The sequence below is a fragment of the Leopardus geoffroyi genome, chromosome C1 (genome assembly GCF_018350155.1).
Source record: "Leopardus geoffroyi isolate Oge1 chromosome C1, O.geoffroyi_Oge1_pat1.0, whole genome shotgun sequence".
NCBI lineage: Eukaryota > Metazoa > Chordata > Mammalia > Carnivora > Felidae > Leopardus > Leopardus geoffroyi.
In genome coordinates, this window is record NC_059328.1 from 64802688 (window position 1) to 64822052 (window position 19365).

General features: G+C 39.5%; 1 protein-coding gene across 4 annotated transcripts in view; it reads left to right on the forward strand.

Moving 5' to 3' along the window:
* The window catches only part of AK5 (adenylate kinase 5), a 262841-nt gene that overhangs the window by 59268 nt on the left and 184208 nt on the right, over positions 1-19365 (forward strand). For all 4 annotated transcript variants that reach the window (XM_045477912.1, XM_045477913.1, XM_045477911.1 and 1 more), the window contains exon 6: positions 5058-5249. In XM_045477912.1, the coding sequence (XP_045333868.1) occupies positions 5058-5249 (192 nt within the window). The remainder of the gene's footprint in view (positions 1-5057; positions 5250-19365) is intronic.

Consider the following 19365-nt stretch of genomic DNA (forward strand, 5'->3'; position numbering starts at 1 on the left):
GCGCCTGGGTGGCTCAGTCGGTTAAGTGTCTGACTTCGGTTCAGGTCATGATCTCACGGTCCATGAGTTTGAGACCCGCATCAGGCTCTGTGCTGACAGCTCAGAGCCTGGAGGCTGTTTCAGATTCTGTGTCTCCCTCTCTCTCTGCCCCTCCCCTGTTCATGCTCTGTCTCTCTCTGTCTCAAATATAACTAAACGTTAAAAAAAATGAAAAAAATTAAAAAAAAGAAAATACAGGACTTGGATTCTGTTGAAAGTCAGTGCTGAAAATGTAGATTCAGGATCCATCCACTAAGGGTAGTAGTTGAAAAGTGCAGTAAAAGAGAACTGAGAGAATGAGAAGAGAATGAGGACCTGGAGACATGACCTAAAAACATGATCTAAGCCTCAAGGGAGGTGCCCACTCATGGGCTTAAGGAGGAAAAAATGTGAGCAAAGAAAATAAATAAACAAATAAATAAATAGCAAAAAGTTAAAAGAAAACCGGGACAACCTACACTCATGAAAGCCAAGAGATAATAAACATGGCTAAAATTTACTGAGCACTTACCATGTGCTGTGTATTTCACATACATTATCTTAATCTTTATAGTAACTCAGCAAGGTAGGTCTGTGTATCTTTATTGATAGATCAAGACACAGAGGATTTACAAAATTAAACCATATGCCTATCACTCAGTTGGCAAGTCCTAGGGCAAAAACTGGAGTGCATATTTCCAGCCTCCAGAGTCCATTTTCCAACCAGTGGTCTCTAAAGTGTACACGGCAAACCACTTGTGGTGTGGGGAAAAAATGTTAGAATTACAATTATTATATCTTATTCTTTTTAAATTGCATTTCTTGTGTATATTTTATAACATACATCCTATATTAGTATGGTAATATGTGCATATTTTATATTTATTGGAGTATATGCCCAAATAATATACTAATGTAAGGAGACAAAAATAATTAGAATCATTTCTTTAAACCACTATGCAAAACTGCCATTTTGTCTTGTCACATCCTCAACAAGAAACTATATTTATTTTCTATGGCCATGTTGTCTTTTAAATGCAGTACTGGTTGTACTTGAGTTAACAAGAACCGTTTGTTTCATAGGTTGTTTTCAAGTCATTTGTTGATATTTTCAGAAACTTGTGAAGGCATTAGGGTTATTTGGTTCTTAGTAAGAGTAGAAGAAACACAGGCCTTCGACCAGACAGACCTGGGTTCAAATATCAGCTTTGACCTTACTGACCTTGTGACCTCAGACAAGTACCTCATTTCTCAGAGCCTCAGTTTGTTTATCTTAAACTGGAGATAATATTAACCTTGCAGATTATTGCAAAGTTTACCAATATCATAAGAAAATAACTTAGCATTGGGCATTGCATACAGCCAATACTTCTAAAAGGGCAGCAAGTAACATTAATAGGAGCAGTACTTAATTACTGTAGACAATATCTGTGGCCCAGTAGTCATGTCCCCTCTAAAATCAGGGATTTTACAATATACCTTTGGCAAAGTTATGCCTATATTGCTCTTTTTTTCTGTTCAATGTTTTTATTTAGTTTTGAGACATAGAGAGACAGAGCATGAGCAGGGAAGGGGCAGAGAGAAGAGAGACGCAGAATCTGAAGCAGGCTCCAGGCTCTGAGCTGTCAGCACAGCCCTGATGTGGGGCTCGAACTCATGGACTGTGAGATCATGACCTGAGCTGAAGTCGGATGCTTAACCAACTGAGCCACCCAGGTGCCCCATTGCCTATATTGCTCTTAATTCAATCTAGAAACTTGTTTCAACATAGACAAGTATTTAGAAGTAGACAAGTAGTCTAGAAAAGTATTTTCCAGAAATATGGAAGCCACTGCAAATAGCTCTGTGGATTGGGGAATGCCATTTATATGAACTACAAGCATATCTGAAAGATGTGGGTTCAGGTCCAGACCACTGCAGTAAAGTGAGTATTACAATGAAGCAGGTCAGATTAAATTTTTGTTTTCCTGGATATAGAGTTATGTTTACACAAGACTGTAGTCTACTGAGTGCGCGTAGCATAATGCCTAAAAAACCAGTGTACATACCTTAATTTAAAAATACTTTTGGGGCACCTGGGTGGCTCAGTGAGTTAAGTGTCCGACTTCAGCTCAGGTCATGATCTCACGGTCTGTGAGTTCGAGCCCCGCGTCGGGCTCTGTGCTGACAGCTCGGAGCCTGGAGCCTGCTTCAGATTCTGTGTCTCCCTCTCTCTGACCCTCCCCCATTCATGCTCTGTCTCTCTCTGTCTCAAAAATAAACAAACATTAAAAAATTTAAAAAAAAATACTTTTTGGGGGCATCTGGGTGGCTCAGTCAGTTAAGCATCCAATTTTGGCTCAGGTCATGATCTCACAGCTCGTGAGTTTGATCCTTGCATCGGGCTCTGTGCTGACAGCTCAGAGCCTGGAGCCTGCTTCGGATTCTGTGTCTTCCTCTCTATCTGCCCCTCCGCCCCCTCTATCTCTATGTCTCTCTCTCTCTCAAAAATAAATAACCATTAAAAAAATTTAAATACTTTATTGCTTAAAAAAAAAAAGTCAAGCCATCATCTGAGCTTTTAGCAAGTTGTACTTGTTTTGCTGGTGGGTGGTTTTGCCTCGATACTGATGGCTGCTGGCTGACCAGGGTGGTGGTTGCTGAAGGCTGAGGTGGCTGCAACCATTTCTTAAAATAAGACAACAGTGAAGTTTGCCACTTCACTGACTCTTCCTTTCACAAACAATTTCTTGTAGCATGTGATGCTGTTTGATAGCATTTTACCCACAGTAGAACTTCTTCCAGAATTGGAGTCGATCTTCTCAAACTCTGCCACTGCTTCAGCTAAGTTTGTGTAACATTCTAAATGCTCTGTTGCCATTTCAACAATCTTCACAGCATCCTCACCAGGAGTAGGCTCCATCTCATGAAACCACTTTCTTTGCTCATCCATAAGCAGGTCCTCATCCGTTAAAATCTAATAGGAGATGGCAGCCATTCAGTTGCATCTTCAGGCTCCACTTCTAGGTCTCTAGTTCTTTCCACCACATCTGCAGTTTACTGCCTCCACCAAAGTTGGAACCCCCTTGAAGTCACTCATGAGGGTTGGGATCAACTTCTTCCAAACTCCTGTTAATGTTTATATTTTGACCTTTTCCCATGAATCATGAATGTTCTTAATGGCATCTAGAATGGTGACTCCTTTACAAAGGTTTTCAATGTACTTTGCCCAGATCCATCAGAAGAATCACTAGCTATGGCAGCTATAGCCTTACAAAATGTATTTCTTAAATAATAAGACTTTTTGAAAATTGAAATTACTCCTTGATCCATGGGCTACAGAATGGATGTTGTGTTAATAGGTATGAGAACAACATTAATTCCATTGTCCATTTCCATTAGAGCTTTTGGGTGACCAGGTGTATTGCAATATTTTGAAAGGAATCTTTTCTTCTGAGCAGTAGGTCTCAAGAGTATGCTTAAAATACTCAGTAAACCATGTTTTGAAGAGATGTGCCATCATCCAGGCTTTGTTGTTCCATTGATAGAGCACAGGCAGAGTAGATTTAGCATAAATCTTAAGGGACCTAGAATTTTCAGAATGGTAAATGAGCATTGGCTTCAACTTAAAGTCACCAGGTACATTAACTCCTAACAACCAAGTCAGCCCATCCTTTGAGGCTTTGAAGCCAGGCATTGACTTCTCTCTAGCTGAGAAAGTCTTAGATGGCATCATCTTCAAGGACATAACTGTTTTGTCTACAGTGAAAATATGTTATTTAGTGTAAGCTACTTACGTTAATTATCTTACCTAGATAACTTGCTGCAGCTTCTATATCAGCACTTGCTGCTTCACCTTGCACTTTTACGTTATGGAGAAGCCTTCTTTCCTTAAACCTCATGAACCCACCTCTGCTAGCTTCAGACTTTTATTCTGCCAGCTTCTTCATCTCTTTCAGCCTTTACAGAGTTGAAGAGAGTTAGGGCCTTGCTCTGGATTAGGCTTTGGCTGAAGGGAGTGTTGTAGTTGGTTTGATCTTCTATCCATAACTTTCTCCATGTCAGCAATAAGGCTGTTTCACTTTCTTATCATTTGTGTGTTCACTGGAGTAGCAGTTTTAATTTCCTTCCTTTGCATTTACAACTTGGCTAACTAGTGCGAGAGGCCTAACTCTTAGCCTATCTCAGCTTTTGACATGACTCCCTAACTAAGCTCTATCATTTCTAGCTTTCACTTGAACACTTAGAGGCCATTATATGGTTGTTCATGGCTTAATTTCAGCATTGTTGTGTCTCAGGGAATAGGGAGGCCCAAGAAGATGGAGAAAGACAAGGGAGTGGCCAGTGGGTAGAGCAGTCTGAACACACACAACATTTATTGATCAAGTTTGCCATCTTATATGGGTGTGGTTCGTGGCACCCCAAAACAATTACAATAGCCTGAGAAACTTAACAGAAACCCATGGGGGAGGGGAAGGAATAAAAAAAGAGGTTAGAGTGGGAGAGAGCCAAAGCATAAGAGACTCTTAAAAACTGAGAACAAACTCAGGGTTGATGGGGCGGTTGGGGGGGGGGGGGCGGGGAGGAGGGAGGGTGGGTGATGGGTATTGAGGAGGGCACCTTTTGGGATGAGCACTGGGTGTTTTATGGAAACCAATTTGACAATAAATTCCATATATTGAAAAAAAAGCCAATTACAATAGTAACATCAAAGATCACTGTTCACAGATCACCATAGCAAATAGAGTAATAATGACAAAGTTTCACATATCACAAGAATTACCAAAATGTGACACAGAACCATGAAGTGAGCACATCTGTTGGAAAAATGGCGTCCATAGACTTGTTAGACAAAAGGTTGCTAATAATCAATAAAGCAAAGTACAACAAAACAACATATGCCTTTATAATAACCATGGCTCCTCCTGCTCTTGTATAGAGCAGTAGCCCTACTGGCAGAGACATAGAGGGCGAAAGATGGCCTCAACAGAATGCCACTGCCCTCACTTGCATTGGTTGGTGTGTTGAATGCTTGTCTACTTGTTTGATGCTCTTTGCAGATCTGTACTCCTGACTTGGTGGTATTCCTGGCTTGTGCCAATCAGAGGCTCAAAGAGAGATTACTGAAGCGTGCAGAGCAACAGGGGCGGCCGGATGACAATCTGAAAGCTACCCAAAGGAGACTAATGAACTTCAAGCAGAATGCTGCTCCATTGATTAAATACTTCCAGGAAAAGGGGCTCATCATGACAGTAAGTTAGCTATACTTTTACATACATGCCCACTACAGGAATGATCTTTCAGATGTCTAATTAACCTGTTCTCATTTAGAAATCCTCTTTACCTTAAAAAAAGTGGCTTTTCTTGGGTGCCGATCCAATGGGAAAAAAAAAATCAGTATTTTTTACCTGATTTGCCTTTTTAAGTCATAATGATGAAACTACTTTCACTTTAGTTTGATTTTACAAAAAAAAAAAAAAAAAAAAAAAAGATAAATTTTAACCTTATTTAAAGTTCTTTAGCCCCCAAATAAAAAAGTATTTCTAAATAATTGTTTGGATAATTTTAATGTTTATTTATTTCTGAGAGAGAAAGACAGAGCATGAGTGGGGAAGGGGCAGAGAGAGAGAGGGAGGCACAGAATCTGAAACAGGCTCCGAGCCATCAGCAGAGAGCCTGACGTGGGGCTCAAACCTGGAAACGGTGAGATCATGACCTGAGCCGAAGTTGGTCGCCCAACTGGCTGAGCCACCCAGGCGCCCCTTGTTTGTATAATTTTAAGTAGTACTTTCCCAACTTCTCAACTCTTGTGTCTTTGGAAACCCGATAAAACTGATAGAGTTAAAAACACATACCTGACATAGTGTTATATTAGACTTAAATTGTAAGTTAGGCTTTATTACAATGTACCACATAAGGAAATGAGATTCCAATGGCACAAAAAGTTTCCTAAGTGTTTGACTTGCTCAAAGAAGTAATGCTGTCTCAAAATGGAAGGCATTGATCGTTTTGCTCCATTAACAATGTTAATATTAATATTTTCATAATTAGTTTTTTCTGTGGTTGATGATACTCAGTGTACCAATGAAAAGACTGAATCATTACTTAATACAGTTATTAGAATACAGTAAGTTAGAGGTGAAGATTCAGCCAAATTGTGATCTCATGACATCGGAGACTTAAGTATTAAAATAGAAGAAACAAAGAGAATCATTGGCCATCTGAAGAAAACATTTTATGGGAAGAAGACACTAACATCAGTGCAGCTCCATTATAGCTGGATGGTAGCGAAATAGCAGAACTCTTCCTCCAGCCCTTGGGTCCTTCTCATCAGACCAGAGATTCTTGTCTAGTGGGGTTACGAGGCCCGGTAGACAATCTGATGAAAATGATGCATTTCTGTCCTAATAAAATGCACAAAAGATTTTTTTTTTTACAAATTTTAGGTAAGTCTACTGAAGCTCATCCACAGAGCTCCTATGACTTAATTCCTGAGTTAAAAAAATCTCTTTATTAGACTAAGATGCCCTTAGATCTGAGACAGTCACGGCACTTGCATAAAAATCTATTTGCAGTCTTTATAGCACTGTAAAGAAAAATTTTTTAGGATTTGCTTTTGAGTCAAAACTGTCATGCCAGAGAATTGTAAATCTGATCTGAAAATTGTTCACAGTGCCAGAGTTCATTTTATGGTCTAAAAGAGACATTAATAGGAAAGATTTAAGAAAATCAGGGTGGATGTTTCTCTGGTTATTTTTTGTTGGGATTTTTCCTTGTTTCTCTTGTAAATTACCAATGCTGACTTCTGCCTGTGTCATGAAAAAAGAAATTTACCCTACAGACCAAACCCCCAGCTGCAAAGTGCAGAGCCAGGGTTTTAATTGATGTTTGCAGGGCTTAAAGGTATTACCAGAGTGTCTCTGATTACTCCCTGCTTGTCACGTTCGTCATCACAAGCAAAGCAGATTTCCCAAATGAATGCAGAGTGGGGATTGTTAATTTACTAATATTTTGCATGGAGGTGAAACGCCATTGCCTCTAATTGAGGGAGTCAATAACAATGTGGATGACAGCCTGTAACCTCACTGCTAAAATCAAATAAGCTTTAAGATAAACGCCTCTAATTACTGGGACAGTTGCCTCAGAAAGTCACCTTTTGAAAAGTGGTGAACACAAACACAGGCTAAGCTCTGGGGAATAGAATTTGAAAATCTAGTCTGACAAAGGAGCAGGTACTGCATCCTGATTCACATGTCCTCCTTCAGAATGCAGATCATAGTTCGGTTTTGGAATTACAACATATTTGGTAGCATTTCTGCTTTTAAAGATGAGTCAAGAAATAAAAAGTGTCATCCTTATTAATCACAAGCATATCAAGATTTTAATTAAAAAACTGGGAGTTAATAGGTCAAACCAAATGTTTCCTTTCTTCTGTAGTTTTTTTCTGTTTCTTCTACCTTCCCGTCCTAATTTATTCATTTAGTAAGTGTTTATTGAGAACCATTGGGTGCGAGACACTCTGCTAAATAAGCAAAAAGTAAGGATCTTTACTTTATTCCCTGACATATTGCAAATTCCTAGAACAGTACCTGCCTGGTACATACTGTGCTCCCAGTAAATGAGCAAAGCTGAATGATTATTTGTTTATTAACTTAGTTTCATAGGAATCAACACTAACATTTAAATACAAATACACTTATCCCTAAACTGCCAGTGCATAGCTATTGGTTAATTATCACCACCTTCCCTAACATCACTGCACAGAGTGGTGGGAAAGAAACCTAACAGCACAAACCCTCAGCAGATTTGGCAATTGACCTAAACATAAGAAAGGCAGTGAAGATACTTGATAATAGTTTACCCAAACAAATCCATTCTCCTAAAATTACTAAGACGAAAATTCTGTCATTGCTTCTCAATACTTGAGGTTGATGAATTTGTAAATAGGTAACATGGTGAAGCTGTATTTCCTTTAAATACCATCGCTTTTTGTATCCTATTTAAATAGTCATTATGTAACCAAAAGGCTCATTAATTCCTATTTGTTGGGTTTAGTAACTGAGACAGAATATAGCAAGGAGATTAGGGCACCTGGGTGACTCAGTTGAGCATCCTACTCTTGATTTTGGTTCAAGTCACGATCTCACAGTTCCTGAGATCAAGTCCTGCATCTAGCTCTGTGCTGATGGCACCAGGCTTGCTTGGGATTCTCTGTCCCTCTCTCTCTACCCCTCCCCAGCTCATGCCCACTCTCTCTCAAAATAAATAAATAAAAACAAATAAAAAGAGTATAGTCAAGGAGAAGTTTTCTTTTTTTAATATAATTTATTGACAAATTGGTTTCCATACAACACCCAGTGCTCATCCCAACAAGTGCCCTCCTCAATGCCTATCATCCACTTTCCCCTCTCCCCCACCCCCATCAACCTTCAGTTTGTTCTCAGTATCCAAGAGTCTTTCATGGTTTGCCTCCCTCCCTCTCTGTACCTTCCACCCCCGCCCCCATGGTCTTCTGTTAAGTTTCTCAAGATCCACCTATGAGTGAAAACATATGGTATCTGTCTTTCTCTGACTGACTTATTTCACTTAGCGTAATACCTTCCAGTTCCATCCATGTTGCTGCAAATGGCCAGATTTCATTCTTTCTCATTGTCAAGTAGTATTCCATTGTATACATAAACAACATCTTCCTTATCCATTCGTCGGTTGATGGACATTTAGGCTCTTAAGGAGAAGTTTTCAAAAGTTAACAAGAAAGGCTATGGAGGTATTCTGGAAGATACTTGGGTGACAATGGTGTATGTGTGTGCTGGGTATATGTCCCTCTGAATTGTTTTAAATTCACTTTTTAAAAAAATTAAGTAGACAGTGCCTTCTAGAATGAAACCTGATACTGATAGAATCTCAGTGTGAAGAGCCTAGAGGACACATGAGAAATATCCACTTGGAGTTGAATATAGGGCAGCTTATAAGGAATCACACTGTCTGGGCAACAAGCGTTTATGGAATCCTACTGTGTGCAGAGCTGGCAAGGCTGAGCTGCCCTAGAAAAGGTACTGTTGCTTCATTTAGGAGAGGAGCATCTCCATGGATGGTAGTCCCCATTTCCAGAACTAAATTAAAATGTGAATCAGATTACTTTTATTATTGTGGGCTCTAAAACCTAAAATACATGTTATGATACCAGTTTCGTTCTCTGATCTTTTGTATAGAAAGGAAAATAAAAGCACTGGGAGATAAAGCTATTTGCTCACAAAGTGCAACGCACATAGAGCAAAGCAGCATCCAGTGTTGTGGGAGCGAATCAGGATGCTTCCTAAACAACCTCACAACAGCGTTGGGGCTGGGACAAGGGGATACCAAATCTGTAGCTGATTCTGGTGTTCTGTCTCAGTAACAAGCAAGCACCAACTCACAACCTCTCCACACCCAGAGCTTGCTCAGTGTCAGTGCTGTTCATACTCCGCAGACAGAGCAAACCAAATGACTCAGTGAAAGCAGCTCCTTTCAAAGTGGGAAATTGATGCCAATTATACAGCAAACCCATCGTCAATGCCTGATGATAAGAGCACTCACACCAGTAAAGGCAATATTCTCATTGTGATGTTTCATGAAGGCATTTACAGGAAAAATGAGGATGAACTTAAACAATGAACATGCTTCCTTCTCCAAAAGAATGTAAAATATTTTTCTGTTGATGATATTATTTCAGACATCCGTGAAATAGAGTCCCAAAAGCCCCAATGCATGACCTTCCAATCATCTTAAGTAGGGCCTTATATGAACTAAATGGTGTAGATAAAATCAAGATAATATCCAACTGAACGCATCTGAAAGAGTCACATGAAGGAAGCCTCAGTTCCAAGCACTTTGACAGACAAGTCTATCTAAGAATACTTTAGTTAAGGCCTGTGCTGTTTTCTATGGGACTGGCTTTCATCACAGCTTGTTTTTATTTGTAATTTTTTTCAAAGTAAAATGAAACTACGAGATAGTTGGTAGCTGAATGTCATATCATACTAACAGCTTCCTATAAACTCTTCTCTCAGCCCTACAGTTCATGACTGGAAAATGTACAATACACAATCTACATTTCTAGCTGGTTGTGTTTCCAAGAGACACTCTGATCAGAAAAGTAATTTTGACAATAGTGTCAGAAATAGTGTCAGCAAACATTCCACACTTCTAGAACTAGGTCTGAATTTACTTTAATATGTTATACTGAGACTTATTGGGAACATGAGTAAGAAAATCATATTTTTGGTAAAATTCTTGAACTAAATTTTTTTCATATTTAAGACCAAACTAGTTGGTCTTCCATTGATCTTAAACATTGATTGAGGCAAAGAATTGATCAATATCTTTAAAGAGGGATGGCAGTGTAAATTAAGTGACTGAAGGGGATGAAGAGGAAGAAGAAGGAGGAGGAGGAGGTGAAGGAGAAAGAAAGAGAAGAAGGAGAAAGGGGGAAAGAAAGAGAAAGAGAAGAAAGAGGAGGAGGAAGAGGAGACAAGAAAAGAAAAAGGACAAGCATGAAAAACTTGCCAGTCAGGAAAATACAGAAGAAAAAAAAAAAACAAAAAAAAATTATGAGTAATGTTATCTTAAAAAACAATAGCTAATAATTTCTGAGTACTAAATATATGTTGGGTACTATTCGAAGTGCTTCACATGTTTTACGTCATGAATCTTCACTAAATCTCCATCAGACAGGTACAGGCACATCTCATTTTATTGCATTTCACAGATATCTGTGTTTTCTACAGATTGGAGGTTTGTGGCAACCCTGCCTCAAGCAAATATATTAGTACCATTTTTCCAACAGCATTTGCTTACTTTGTGTCTCTGTGTCACATATTGGTAATTCTTGCAATATTTTGAACATTTTCTTTATTATTTGTAATGGTGATCTGTGATCAGTGATTACAACTCACTGAAAGCTCATGCAATGGATAACATTTTTTAGCAGTATTTTTTAAGTTTTTATTTTTATTTGTTTTATTTATTTCATGCATGCATGACGGGGAAGGGGCAGAGAGAGGGAGAGAGAGAGTCCCAAGCAGGCTTCTCGCTGACAGTGCAATCCCACAAACCGGGAGATCCAGACCTGAGCCGAAATTGAGAGTCAGACTAACCAACTGAGCCACCCAGGCACCCCAGCAATAGAGTATTTTTACTTGAGGTATGTAGATTATTTTTTAGACATAATGTTATTGCACACTTAGACTACCGTTAGTGCAAACATAACTTTTATATGCACTGGGAAACGAAAATATTCATCTGACTGGTTTGACTTCAACAGTTGCTTGATTGTGGGAGTCTGGAATCAAAGCTGCACTATCACTGAGGCATGCCTGTATTATTGTCACCTCTATTTTGTAAATGAGAAAACTGAAGCTCCTGAAAGCATAGCCAGCCCAGGATCCCACAAGAGCAGTGGAGCCTTAGCCCAGACCTAGGATGCTGACGCCAGAGGAAGCATTTGTGATTGCTGTATTGTCCCTTTGTTAAACCTTGACACTCACATGTTCTAGGTAGTGAAGAGAGAGCCCACTGCTGCTTTCTCCAGGCATTTATTGTTCGATAAGCACCTCTGTTCAGCTGTAATCTCTTCATTTCTGTTTCTCAGAAAAGTAAGAAAAGTCACTCTGATGGTGCGTTATATGGAGTGGTTTTTAAAAAGTAATTTTACTGGGTAATAGATGTCAAATAGTTAAGATAATTCATAAAAGTGATTCATATGAGCACATGTACAAGAAAGAAATGTTACCATTAATGGCCAGTTGTGGGGCCTTGTATTTTTATCTCCACTGTACGTTATCTTCTTCCCTTGCTGACTTCTACAAATCAAATGTAAATCCATGGCTGCAGGCGAAACCTTGTCCTTATCTACTGAGAATCTCATAATTCATCTTATCTATTATGACTGTTCTTTTATAGTCATCCATTCAAACATTTTTATCGAGGGCCTATTGCATGCCAGACGATAGCACTTTCCCTTGTACAAGGGCCCACGAAGCACTGTAGGGAATCCAAAGGTGATATAGAGATAAATGTGCCTTCGTGGAGTTTGTATACAGGCAGTGAGGTAAACATAAATAACTTGAGAACAGCACAGGAAGGAGTGCCACCCACAGAGGTATAATAAGGCAGGAGGAGTCAGGGACAGGGGAGTGACTTCCTCCTGGAAAGATTAGGAAAAACTTTACAGGAAACATAGACCCTTGAGGGGCAGGTAAGAGTTGGAACCCAGAAATGGGAAAGAAGTACATTATAAGTGGATGTAAGCAGACATAAGGCATGTAGGGTATATATAATGGAGTTGTGAGAATTAGAAGGGTGTGGGGGACATATGCTCAGATCAAACTGGAGAAGGCACTGCAGTGCTAGGCTAAGGGGGAAAGGCTATTTGATGAGCAGGGTGAGCGTTAAAGGCTCCGAGTCAGGGAATGACCTAACCTAATAAGAAGTATAAGCTGGTAGTTGTGTGCAAAACACGGAATGGAGGAAGCATCTGGAAGGGATTTGACAAAGGCCTAGGGCTGGGATGGTGACCGCGTGTGACACAAGGTTTTACTGCTCATTGATCCACAACCATCTGGAGCTGACTGCAAACATGGGAGTAACTGAAAAAGTGCTTGAAGAAAATTAGCATGCATAAATCACTGGGAATGAGATGTAACATAAATTGCACCGATGTAACTATTTTGATTTCCCATTTGGGTAGCATTCATGGCAGAGTTGAAAGGAAACAGGATAGCAAAGGGAAAGGTACATATTAAGGACTGTGGTTAACTAAAACACTGAAGTGATCTTAAAATCCAAGCAAAGAGACAGCAGGGTCAATTGAATCATCAGTTAGTCTTTCCACAAATAATTGTTTCAAAATAATTCAGAGTGGAATAACTTAATGAATTAAGTAAAAATTACAAATATATTTGGGATCATTTATCTTCATGGCAGACAACCCTATAAGATGTCTGCCATTTATAAGATCTTTTTTTTTTAATTTTTTTTTTAACGTTTATTTATTTTTGAGACACAGAGAGACAGAGCATGAATGGGGGAGGGTCAGAGAGAGGGAGACACAGAATCTGAAACAGGCTCCAGGCTCTGAGCTGTCAGCACAGAGCCCGACGCGGGGCTCGAACTCACGGACCGCAAGGTCATGACCTGAGCCGAAGTCGGCCGCTTAACCGACTGAGCCACCCAGGCGCCCCTATAAGATCTTATAAAGACATAGGACCATTAAAGCACTGCACAGTAACCAGTTATCATCAAAAAGTTTATATGTGTTAGGGATGTGTGTGATTACAAGAAATGAAATGGCTAAATAGCTGTCGCCTAAACAAACAGCTTTATTTGACATGAATAAAAATAAGTAGAGATGGATGATCCAGGGGTAGTACAGTGACTTAATAGTGTCATCAAGGAACCACACTCCTGTCTTTTGGTTCCACCCTCTTTAATGTATTTCCTCGTTGCAACAAAATGGCTGCTGCTGCCCTAGTCACCAAATCTACATTCCAAATAGGACAAAGGGTTTAGTGCAAGGGCTGGACAGCTTCCTCTGGTATACTTCATTAGGAAAGAAAAGCTTTCCCATAAACCCCTCTCCCTCTCTCGCTGACTTGTATTTAAGTGTCATGGCTCAGAACGGGATCACATGTTTTCCGTTGCCTTCAAGGGAAGCTGAGAAATTAATTATTTAAATTTCCAGCCTCTGATATAGAGGAAAGCAAAGGAAAAAGGAATAAGAACAAATATTGAGGGGCACCTGGGTGGCTCAGTCGGTTAAGCGTCCGACTTCAGCTCAGGTCACGATCTCGCGGTCCGTGAGTTCAAGCCCCGCATCGGGCTCTGGGCTGATGGCTCAGACCCTGGAGCCTGCTTCCGATTCTGTGTCTCCCTCTCTCTCTGCCCCTCCCCTGTTCATGCTCTGTTTCTCTCTGTCTCAAAAATAAATAAAGGTTAAAAAAAAAAACAAATATTGAGTAAGCCAACTACAGTAACCACTACAAGGTAAAAAGTACATAAATAAATAAAAAATAATTCAGTTTTCTCTGTTTAACAAGATATAGGGGCTGAGGAGAGTCTGAGTGTCCTTGCACCAAATTAAGAAAACAAAAAAAAGGATATGGGGAAATACATTTCCTAGTCATTCTGTTCAAAATAGTTAAAATAGAAAATGTCTTTGCTTAATATTAATGGCTACTTTTCAGTAAGCGTTTTTAACTTTCCAGGATCTCCATTCACTCCATATCTAATTCTCACAACAGCCCTTAAAGTTTGATGAAGAAAACAGGCTTAGAGAGGTTCGGGAACACGCTGTAAATGCTGGAGCCAGTAAATAAGGGACCTGAGGTTTGAAATAGGTTCTGTCTCACAGAATCCACTCAGTCAAGGGATTGAGCGAGACTTGTATCTAAGCAAGGAGTCAAATCCCTCTCAAAATAGAGAAGTTATTGATAATGTCATATTAATGTGAACTACAAGATGTTCTTGACTGAGAAATTGAATTCTAGGAGAAAGAGAGAAGGACTCACATAGCATATTAAGTGCTATGCCCGCTGCTTTACAAATATTTACCTCTTTTAATCACTCCACCCTGTGAGGTAGGTATTAAAGTGCTGTATATGTGCCAGGCATTTTAGCTAAATTATCTCATTTCAGGTAAGGACAGGAGTTTGCTGTCCCTTTGCAGATAAATCCTAACCCCCACAGCCTGACTCGCTTCACCCACTCTGTGTCTCACAAGGACACTGATCTTCTGTCTTCCCTGCTTCACCCTTCAGACTCCGTTCATGCTACTGCATGTTTTCTTCTCTGTGACTGGCTCCCTCATCTATCATTCTACCAGTCACCTCGCCAGCTTCTGGATGGCTCTTACCCAGGCACACCCCAAGCATGGTGCTGCATCTCATTTACCCAGACCTAGCAGGTGGGTTGGAGACAGATACACAGACAGGCCCTTGTTCTGAAGGAGCCCATGTAGAGGGGAAGAGAGGAGATAAACAAGTGGCCTCAATGTACAAAGGGCCACAAGATGGAGTAAGTTCCCTCTGCCTTCTCCATGGTAAATCTGTGGGACTGGATGAACTTAAAGCTCTCTGGGGCAATCCATGGAGATTACTTCATGCGTTCAAAACATAACCAGGGGGCGCCTGGGTGGCTCAGTCAGTTGAGTGTCCGACTTTGGCTTAGGTCATGATCTTGTGGTTTGTGACTTCAAGCCCTGTGTCTGTGCTGACAGCTCAGAGCCTAGAGCCTGCTTCAGATTCTGTGTCTCCCTCTCTCTCTGCCCCTCCCCCACTCATGCTTTGTCTCTGTCTCTGTCTCTCTCTCTCTCAAAAACAAATAACATTTTAAAAATTAAAAACAACAACAACAACAACAAAAAGTAATCAGACATTTGAGATTACTGAAAGAAGAGTCCTAACCATTTCCAAGTTCAGGACTAGAAATTGGAATAGGTGGACAGAAAAGACTGAATCGGGCAGCTGAACAGCCAGGAAAGGAGTGGGGAAATAAAAAGGAATTGGATCATAACCATCCTAATTTCTTGCTGAGTCCCACCTCCCAAATTTAGGAATTTAATTAAGCACAGTATAAAATAAGCTTAAGAATACATTTGTTGGGGCGCCAGAGCACCTCATGGTTCATGAGATCAAGCTCCACGTGGGGCTCTGCACTGACAGCCTGGAACCTGCTTGGGATTCTCTCTTTCCCTCTCTCTGCCCCTCCCTGGCTTGCTTGCATGCATGCATGCACTCATTCTCTCTCTTTTTCTCTCTCTCTCTCAAAATAAACTTTAAAAAGTAAATAAATAAAAAGATGTCTGGAGGTGTCTGGTTGGCTCACTCGGTTAAGCCTCCAACTCATGATTTTGGCTCAGGTCATGATCTCATGGTTTGTGAGATGGAGCTCCACCTTGGGCTCTGTGCTGAGCCTGGAGCCTGCTTGGGATATTCTCTCTCTCTCTCTCTCTCTCTCTCGCTCTCGCTCTCTTTCTGCCCCTCCCTGCCCCTCCCCACTCACACACACACTCTCTCTTTCCCTCTCTCTCTCAAAATAAATAAATAAACATTTAAAAAGAAATAAAAATAAAAGGATGTCTGGAGAAAAGAAGTCTGGATGTGTGTAAATTGTAGCATGATGTAGGTTATTTTCAATAACCAAGTTATTGGGGACTGTGCAGTCAGAACAGTGCCAGATACATAGAGAGGACTTGAAAATATTTGTTTAATTAATGCATAGATTAATGAGTTGAACTGAATAAATTCATTCTAGTAAGTTGAGTGTGAATAAGACTTGTTTAAACTTCATTTATTTGGGTTGGAAAAGTACTTTTCAGGAGTGTTTTAAACTCAGGTTTTCAAAAATTCATGCCTTCCCCTGTGGTCTGGCCTCTAACCAGTGCCAATTCACAGGATGTTTGAAGGTGTCAGTAGCCATGAGAGATTTCTCAGAAAATACCACAAAGTGCACTTCAAACTGTTTCTACAATTGCTGTCAAATTCAGGAGCAAGAAAGAAGAAGAGAAACAATGGATTTTTTTTTTGTAAAGAATCTTGTTTTTTTACCTGAGAATTTTATCTAAAAACATCGAGATTGTTGTGTAATATGAGATGTTATTTCTTCTTTATCCTGAAACTTGTGCTTAAAAATCTGAATACAGGGGCGCCTGGGTGGCGCAGTCGGTTAAGCGTCCGACTTCGGCCAGGTCACGATCTCGCGGTCCGTGGGTTCGAGCCCCGCGTCGGGCTCTGGGCTGATGGCTCAGAGCCTGGAGCCTAATAAAAAAAAAAAAAAAAAAAAAATCTGAATACAGACACCACCATCACTTGACATATACTTGATAATGCTTATTTTTAGCTTTTCTACCAAGGCTTCAGAGTTCATATGTTCATGACAAACTAATTCTGACCCAAGTCCAAAAAGATGACTTGGTTCTTACAAATGAATTCAGCAGTAACTCCAGGAAAATCCTGACTCAGAAGATCTTAAAGCCTCAGATGAAGTGCTCTTGGCTCTGTTAGCAATATTGGCTGACTACAGCTGACTTGTGGTTGCCCGTTTATCTCATCAATTCAATCTGAATTCCTAAACCACTGAAACTTGGTATTGACAGTATTGATTCATTAATTTCCTAAAATTGTGTGGGTAGGCAATTCCATAATGGCACTGCTCTTCTGTATATTCTGTGAAATGATAGTTCTACTTTAAAATTTGAGGAGGGTCACCTGAGTGGCACCTCCATTGAGCGTCTGACTTCGGCTCAGGTCATGATCTCACGGTTTGTGGGTTCCAGCCCCCCGTCGGGCTCTGTGCTGGCAGCTCGGAGCCTGGAGCTTGCTTCTGATTCTGTGTCTCCCTCTCTTTCTGCCCCTCCCCTGCTCACGCTCTGTCTTTCTCTCTCTGTCAAAAATAAATAAACATGAAGAAAAAATTTTTAAATAAAATAAAATAAAATTAAATTAAAATAAAATAAAATAAAATTTGAAGAGAAGAAACATGGGAAGCTTCACTTGGCTCAAATGATCTTCAGACAGCATTCTCTTCAGCTTAGGGCTGATACTCAAGCTTTCTTTTTTCCAAGTATAATTAACATACAGCGTTATATTAGCTGTAAATATACAATGTAGCTATTCAACAATTCTATACTTTACTCAGTGTTCATCATGATAAATGTGCTTTTAATCCCCTTCATCTATTTTACCCATCCCCACACCCACCTCCCCTCTGGCAGCCACCAGTTTGTTCTCCATAGTTAAGAGTCTGGCTTTTTGTTGTCTCTTTTTTCTTTGTCCATTTGTGTTTTTTTTAATTCCATATGTGAGTGAAATTACATGGCATTTGTCTTTCTCTGACTGACTTATTTCACTTAGCATATACCTGCCAGATCCATTGATGTTGTTGCAAATGGCAAAATTTCATTCTTTTTTATGGCTGAATAATATCCTGTGTTTGTGTGTGTGTGCACGTGCACACGCGCCACATTTTCTTTATCCATTCATCTATTGGTGGACACTTGGGTTGTTGCTTCTATATCTTGGTTGTTGTAAATAGTGCTGCAGTAAACATAGGAGTGCATATATCTTCAAATTAGTATTTTTGTGTTCTATGGGTAAATAACCAGTAGTGGTATTACTGGATCATATGGTAATTCTATTTTTTAGTTTTTTGAGGAACCTCCATATTGTTTTCTACAGTGGCTACACCACTTTGCATTCCCACCAACAGTGCACTAACCAAAAAGCACCAATGGTTGCCTTTTCTCCATATCATCACCAACACTTGTGATTTCTTGTGTTTTTGATTCTAGCCGTTCTTACAGGTGTGATATCTCATTGTTGTTTTGATTTGCATTTCTCTGATGATTAGTGATGTTGAGCATCTTTTCGTGAGTCTGTTGGACAGGTATACATATTGTTTGGGAAAATGTCTGTTCGTGTCATTGCCCATTTTTTAATTGGATTATTTGGTTATTTTTGGTTATTGAGTTTTATAATTTCTTTGTATATTTTGGATATTAACCCCTTATTGGATATATTATTTGTAAATATCTTCTAAGTTGCCTTTTTGTTTTGCTGATGGTTTCCTTCACTGTGAAAAACTTGTGAGAGTAGACATCCTTGTCTTGTTCCTGATATTTTCCTGAGAGGAAAAGCTCTCAGTTTTTAGCCTCTTCTATTTTTGGAATACTTTGAGAAGAATAGGTACTAACTCTTCTTTAAATGTTTGCTAGAATTCACCTGTAAAGCTGTCTGGTCCTAGATTTTTGTTTGTTGGGAGGTTTGTTTTTTGTTTTTTTTGTTTTTTTTTATTACTGATTCAATTTCATTGCTGGTAATCAGTCTGTCCAAATTTTCTGTTCCTTTTTGATTCAGCTTTGGAAGGTTATGGGTTTCTAGGAATTAATCCATTTTTTCTAGATTGTCCAATTTGTTGCCATATAATTTTTCATAACACTTTCTTATAAACTTTTATATTTCTTTGGTGTTGGTTGTTTTTTTCTTTCATTTCTGATTTTGTTTATTTTTCAAATTGGGAATTCAAACATTCTTCAAATAATGTTAATTTCAGAAATTATATGCATCTTCCTGAAGCAAAGGCTCCGTTAGGGAAACTATCTGTACTGATTTCTTCATCACTGTATTACAAACTCCCAAAACACTGCCTGGCACACAATTGGTACTCAATAAATACTTACTGAGTGAAACATAGACTTAAACCAACACCCTAATCATATCCTGGATGTGGGGACATAAAGAGAAAAAGCTAGGGAAAAAAAAAAAAAGAACATGGCCAGACAATTGAAAGTAGCACTGTTTATCAAAAGAGATGAACGGGGCCAGTGTTTAAAAA